This window comes from Salpingoeca rosetta (assembly GCF_000188695.1).
Source record: "Salpingoeca rosetta unplaced genomic scaffold supercont1.12, whole genome shotgun sequence".
Classification (NCBI taxonomy): Eukaryota; class Choanoflagellata; order Craspedida; family Salpingoecidae; genus Salpingoeca; species Salpingoeca rosetta.
The window spans coordinates 1,472,058-1,478,747 of NW_004754922.1; the positions used below are offsets into that span (position 1 = coordinate 1,472,058).

The following is a 6,690-nucleotide window of genomic DNA, read 5'->3' on the forward strand; positions in this document are numbered from 1 at the left end:
ATGCCAACAACAATACCCTCACCTGTAAACCCCACAAGGAAGAAAGGAAAAAGCAAGCATCACATCACACATCACGCCAAGACAGCCACTCTTCCTCTTCAACACCACCAGGAACCCCATCGAGGAGTAAGCTTGCAACAACGTCACAGATGATGTCCCATTCGAGTTCTTCGAAGGCTTCGACTTCGGATACATATGGCAATGTGAGCCTCCTTGGTGCATTCCAGCGCTTACGAAAGAACACATTTGTCAATCCACACTGGGCGGTGCGTGCCTCACACCTTGGGTGGCAAGGCGTTCTGGACGCGGAGCGTGATGTGCACTCGACGCAGTCCTTGATTGGGGCGCTGATCGCCACCATGGCGTTTGTGGGCATCACGACGCCAGCTGACCCCATCCTTGAGAACCCTGGGTTCTGGGCTGCGCAGGGCGCCGTCATGTGCTTTGGCATCTCCTTCATCACCTCCATCGGCGCCGCCTTTGCCTCGGCCAACATGTTCTACGCTCTCAAGTTTGTGCCGCCCTGCAAGAAAGCTGTGGAGTACTACCTGCGCACGAACAAGCAGTTGGCCTTTCTTTTGCCAAACGTGATGCTCATCCTGAGCATAGGCGCCCTGCTCGTCGGAATCCCGCTCTCCATGCACGCCTCGGGCATGCCCTTTCGCACCGTCACTTTGCCTGTGCTCATTTTTGGTGCCGTCGTGGCTGTCACAGTCGCCTTTGGGGTTACCTTCAGCGTCATGTGCGCAGACGCAACGTGCGAACTGTACAATGAAGACCAACGGAAGCAGCAGCAGAAGCAGCAGAACGCAGTGGAGGATGCCCCTCGCAGTCATTCACCCAAGCAACAAGAAGAAACTGCAACAGTCACGACCAGCCTGACGGGCTTTGGCGAGCTTGTGGTTGAGGATTCCCTGGCTTCGTGAGCATGAGAATGTAGCTTTGTGTGCGTGCGTGTGTGTGTGTGAGGATGTAGCTTTGTGTGCGTGTGTGTGTGTGTGAGGATGTGGCCTGAGTAGCCTTGTGTGTGTGTGTGTGTGTGTGTGTGTGTGTGTGTGTGTGTGTGTGTGTGTGTGTGGTCGTCATTGAAGGGGCAAGGCTGAAGTTTCGACGATGGCTGCCTTGTGGCTGTTTGTTTGCGCTAACCTGTCAAAGGATTACATGAGCGAAACGCTTGACATGGAATTACAGTTGGTGAGCAATTCGGATGTCTGGCAATGATCGAGAGCACGATGTGTCGGGGACAATGAGGCGGATTCAAGCTTGGGATTGCCCAACAGCCGGGCGGTAACAAATACCTTGTTTGAGAAACAAGCCCATTCTAGTGTACGCGGTGTTGGTCATACGAAGCACGCTCTCACGGTCAAGGGGTCACTTAGCAGCTACTGTACAGGTGGTGTATGGGCAGACCTTTCCTAGACTTTTGCCCCATCCTTTCTCTCTCCACGTTCCACTGTGTCCACGTGTGCTTGCACATGCATGTCTTGGCGTCTCTTTCTTCCAGTCTTAACTTGAGTTCCCTCACTTACAGTGGTCACCAGCGTCGTCATTCATGTCACATTAAGGTTGCGGAGAGAGAGAGAGAGAGAGGGGCAAGAAATAACGCATGCGTCGCCAACAGAAAGGACGAATTCTGACACGTACGCACAGAACGGGAGAGAGGCGCAAGCGTTGCCGGCAAGACCACTGCGAGTAGAAACCCGTGAAAGGAGAGGGCAGCGACATTCTTCTTTCGTGGTCACTACAAGAAGCAGAAGCACATGCTACGTCCTTGTGCAGTCTCACGACACTGCCGCGCCGTCACACCTGGTACGCAAGAAGAGGAGGATAGCGAGGACAAAACCACAAAGGCGTGAGTGCACGAATGGATGCACAGCAGAAGAGCCACACGAGATGCAGCGGGGTGCACGGTGTGCGTGTTACACAAACACACAAACGCACACATATACAAGCATACACACAGACACTCACACATGACACACACTCACACGCATGACACACACCCACACACACACACACACACATGTACACATACATACAACACACGCACACACAGACACACACCCACACCCACACCCACACCCACAGACACACACCCACACGCACGCACGCACACACAGACACAAAGACACACACAGACACACACAGACACACAGACACACACACACACAGACACAGACACACACAGACACACAGACACACACACACACACACACACACAAAGGCACTCACAGAGGATCGGCGATCGATGGCCCAGGAGCAAGCCTCATCCTCCCATCCAGAGACGTGTTGGGCGTGTGTGTGTGTCGCTCCTCCGCGGCCAGCGAGCATGTTTGCAAGCGCATGCGAGCTCAGTGTTGGTCGTGGAACAGTACTTCCTCACAGTATTGCCTAACAGCACCAGTAGCAGCAGAAGCACCAGCAACACACGTGCACGTTGGAGGAGATACACACGTGTCAGATTGCGCCATCACCGGCCGCAACGTCTCCTGCAGCAGCGCCGTGGACTGCCATGTCTCGAGGTGGTGCCGCCATCATCGTCAGTGCGCGGCTCGTTCACGATGAGCCAACCCACTTCGTCACGTGGGCCCTTACATCATGCTCGAATGCATCCAATACCGAAGCCGCAGCACGCAACCACAGTCTGCGTGCATTCCTTCGCCAGCAACCCACTCAACTCGAGCATCGAGCACCACACATGCATGCGATGCATGTGTCGTTTCGTTCCTCCGCTGAGCAAGCAAAGCTGAGAGAATGCAGCGGATGTAGAAAATTAGAACACATCTTCAAACAATTCTCTCTTCGCTTGGCAGCTATGCACACACGCACAGCAGAGGACGAAGGACAGCAAAACCGAGCCTTTCCACCCTCTTCAGGCATGCGTGCATCGAATGTGGTGTTTAGCAGCCACTGCGTGCATGCCTCCTCCACTGCAACGCCGAGCGTGCCATGGCTACCACGTTGGCTATCGGTCACTCCAAGCATGACAGAACCAAAGTAACACGGCGACTTGGAATGCAGCATGCCTGCCGTTCTTGAAGCGCCAGGCCTACGCGCGCCCCATCAGGCACCAGCCGGCATGCACAGCAAGCCCCGTCAACCAGTCACCAAACACAGCAGCAGCAGCAGCAGCAGCAGCAGCAGCAGCACGAGTACCTGTTGACAGAGGGAAGTTCATTTGGCTGTTCAACACCGACAAAGTTCATTTTCATCCAACCTCCATCCACCTGAGGACCCCCTTCCACCTCCTTGTTCACTCTGCCTCCTTGAGCGTATCTGGCCCTTTGTCAACACTCGAGTGTTGCCAATTCCCCCGATCGCTCAACCAGCTCTCCGCACCGTCTTCTTCTACATCAACCAAGAATCCAAGCAACCTCTCTACCAACTTGTACGCCTCCCCTGTAATCGTCTGGCTGTTGTTCCAACCAGACCCCCATCAAGATGCAGCGCAAGCTTCTCATTGCCTGTGTCGTCTTCGGCCTCCTCGCCATCTCTGCGGGGTCGGCCCGCGCCGAGTGCGACCCATACCAAGAATGCCGGTGCAAGCCAGGCGCAGTCTCTGAAGATTACTGGCAAGACGGCTGCCGCATGTGCCGATGCGTCTCCTACACAACGACCGCAACTGGCCGCCAGACAACGACCGCAAGAGCCACTTCAACTCGCCCAGCTACCACAACTCGCCCGGCCACAACGACTTCTGGCGCACGGCCCACCACGACGGGCAGGTGCCCAGAGTACGAGGAGTGCCGATGCAAGCCAGACGCCGCGCCTCAGGACTACTGGGAGAACGGGTGCCGCATGTGCCGCTGCGTGAGCATCACAACGACAGCCACCAGCCGCCAGACCACGACCTCCAGGCAGACGACCACTCGCCGCCCTGAGACGACCACTCGCCGCCCTGAGACGACCACTCGCCGCCCTGAGACGACCACTCGCCGCCCTGAGACGACCACTCGCCGCCCTGAGACGACGACAGCGCGTGCCACCAACACATGGACTGACACCCGCTACACGTCGACCAACCGGCCCACGGAGACGCCACGCGACAACCTGTGCGGCAGCTACTCTACATCGCGCGACCACCTCGGCAGCCTGATCTTCTGCGGCCAGGGCGGCCATGCATGCCCCGATGACTCGTTCTGCGGCTCTCGGGAGTACTGCTGCGACCGCCGTCGTGATGACTCGTCGACGACAACAGCCCGCCGTGAGACCACCACTCGCCGCCCTGAGACGACCACTCGCCGCCCTGAGACGACGACAGCGCGTGCCACCAACACATGGACTGACACCCGCTACACGTCGACCAACCGGCCCACGGAGACGCCACGCGACAACCTGTGCGGCAGCTACTCTACATCGCGCGACCACCTCGGCAGCCTGATCTTCTGCGGCCAGGGCGGCCATGCATGCCCCGATGACTCGTTCTGCGGCTCTCGGGAGTACTGCTGCGACCGCCGTCGTGATGACTCGTCGACGACAACAGCCCGCCGTGAGACCACCACTCGCCGCCCTGAGACCACCACTCGTGTTGACACCACCACTCCTCGCCGTGAGACCACCACTCCTCGCCGTGAGACCACCGCTCGTGTTGACACCACCACTCCTCGCCGTGAGACCACCACTCGTGTTGACACCACCACTCCTCGCCGTGAGACCACCACTCGTGTTGACACCACCACTCCTCGCCGTGAGACCACCACTCGTGTTGACACCACCGCTCCTCGCCGTGAGACCACCACTCGCGTTGACACCACCACCAACAGGGCCACCGAGACCACCCCTCGTCATAGCACAACCACAGCTGGCTCCCACACAGCGTCCGTGTTCTTCCGCGATGCTGACTACAGCCGCTTCAGCGACCCCGACAGCCAGGCTGCACTCACCTTCCGTGGCGGCCTGTGGGAGGCCCTGACCTCTGGCGACCACCCGGCTGTTGCACCCTCTGAGATCCGCTCCATCGACCTGCAGCGCCACAACAACGGCCTGACAGTCGTGATCGGCACGCGCTCGTTCAACGGCGCCTCGCGCATCGACCGCTTCTTTGCCATCCAGGACGTGTGCGTGACAGTTGGCTCGACCGAGTACTGTGAGAGCGGCGTGACGCAGCTCTCCAGCACCACCCGCAACAGCCGCGCCACTAGCGCACCCTCTGGCAACACGCGCGACAACTCGCAGCCGGGCAGCGACGGCAGCAGTGACTCGACCAGCCTGCCCAGCCTCTCTGTGATTGTGCCTCTGTGCGTGATGGTTGCGTTCTTCCTTGTTGTGATTGTGGCGATTGTGATTCGCAAGCGCCGCGAGTACAACCACGCCCGGGACATTGAGCACATGTACAAGCGCTCGCCCAGCTCGTTCTCGCTTGACCAGAGCTCCTCCACGCTTCGCGGCATGCTGAACACGATGGGCAGCAGCGACAACGGCAGCGGCTCCATGCGCCAGAGCGAGACGCACGAGCTCAACTCGATGCGCCGCCACTCTGCCCTCGACGAGCTGTTTGAGGACGACCCGCTGAGCCAGGGCATGCCTGCGCACCACACGCTCGAGTCGACGGCTCGCATGGACGTGTACGCCAACGCCGTGGACAACGAGGAGGACGACGGCCCCGATGTGTACGAGCTGGCGCACGACCAGCCCGAGGACAACGGCGTCCTTGCCAAGCAGGCGCGCCTCTCCGTCATGAACAAGCGCCGCTCCAACGCGTCTCTCGGCCTGTACACGAAGCAGGCGCCCGGGTTTGAGGACGGCCCGGCCTACGACATGGCTGATGCGCCTTCGTACGATGTGGCAGACAACTCTGGCTCGAGCACAGCCAACCAGCGCAGCCACACCTCCTCCGAGGCCGCCCATTCCGAGGCATGAGTGACCCTCACTTATTCTGATGCCTGTCCCCCTGTTGCATATTCATTTGGTGTATTCTGAGCTGATGTGCAAATGTGGTGGGTTTTGTAGTGTGTGTATGCATGTGGGCTTAAGTTAACGACGACGCCCGGCTTATTGACTCTTGTTGTTGTGTTTCGTGAGGTGGTTCTGTTCCATGTTGTCCACAGCACAAAACGCGCTCGCGTGCGAGTGCCCTTTCTTTCCAACCTGCTTTTTCATCAGTCAGTCGCTCTCGGGCTGTGTTGTGTTGTGTTGTGCTGTGTTGTGCTGTGTTCTTGTGTGCTTTGGCCCGTTCTATTTCTTTGCTTCAAGTTCGTTTGTCTGCGTACCTCTGTTGCTGTTGTCGACCATGGGTCGCTCGCTCGTTGGTGCTTGGGTGACTTTTGTGTGGGCGGAGTCCCGTCCGTGTCATGTGGGTGTGTGGATTTGGGCGAGAGGGCCTGTCTCACCAACAGACGTGGGCCTCTTTCCCTCCTGCCCGCCTGCCAACTCTCTCTGGCTCCCTCTCATTTTGTGTCTCCATGTGATTGCCAGTGCGTGCGGCTTTCGTTGCAACCATGTCATTCAGTCAATCCTGTGCATTTACTGGTTGGATCTGTTTGCTCACATCCATCAAGAAAGTAAATCGATAGCGGCAACGCACAGTCAGGCAAGACGGACAGATGAGCACAACAAGCAAAGCAAGTGGAAAACAGCCACACACACACACACACACACACACACACACACACACACACACACACACACACACACACACACACACACACACACAACACACACACACACACACACACACACACACACACACAC

At 58.0% G+C, this 6,690-nt stretch overlaps 2 protein-coding genes across 2 annotated transcripts; both read left to right on the plus strand.

Moving 5' to 3' along the window:
* The first annotated feature begins 23 nt into the window (after positions 1–23).
* PTSG_05392 (uncharacterized protein) lies at positions 24–1,226 on the plus strand. Its single transcript, XM_004993908.1, has one exon. The coding sequence runs from the start codon at positions 150–152 to the stop codon at positions 924–926; it is 777 nt and encodes a 258-aa protein (XP_004993965.1). The 5' UTR covers positions 24–149; the 3' UTR covers positions 927–1,226.
* Positions 1,227–3,441: 2,215 nt separating this feature from the next.
* PTSG_05393 (uncharacterized protein) lies at positions 3,442–6,530 on the plus strand (the record flags this gene model as incomplete). The annotated part of the gene is made up of 2 exons (XM_004993909.1): positions 3,442–3,590; positions 3,726–6,530. The coding sequence occupies 2 exons, from the start codon at positions 3,442–3,444 to the stop codon at positions 5,857–5,859; spliced, it is 2,283 nt and encodes a 760-aa protein (XP_004993966.1). The 3' UTR covers positions 5,860–6,530.
* Between the last annotated feature and the right edge of the window lie 160 nt (positions 6,531–6,690).

Coding starts and splice junctions, on each gene's coding strand:
- PTSG_05392 (XM_004993908.1), top strand. CDS start 150: ATGATGTCCCATTCGAGTTCTTCGAAGGCTTCGACTTCGGATACATAT.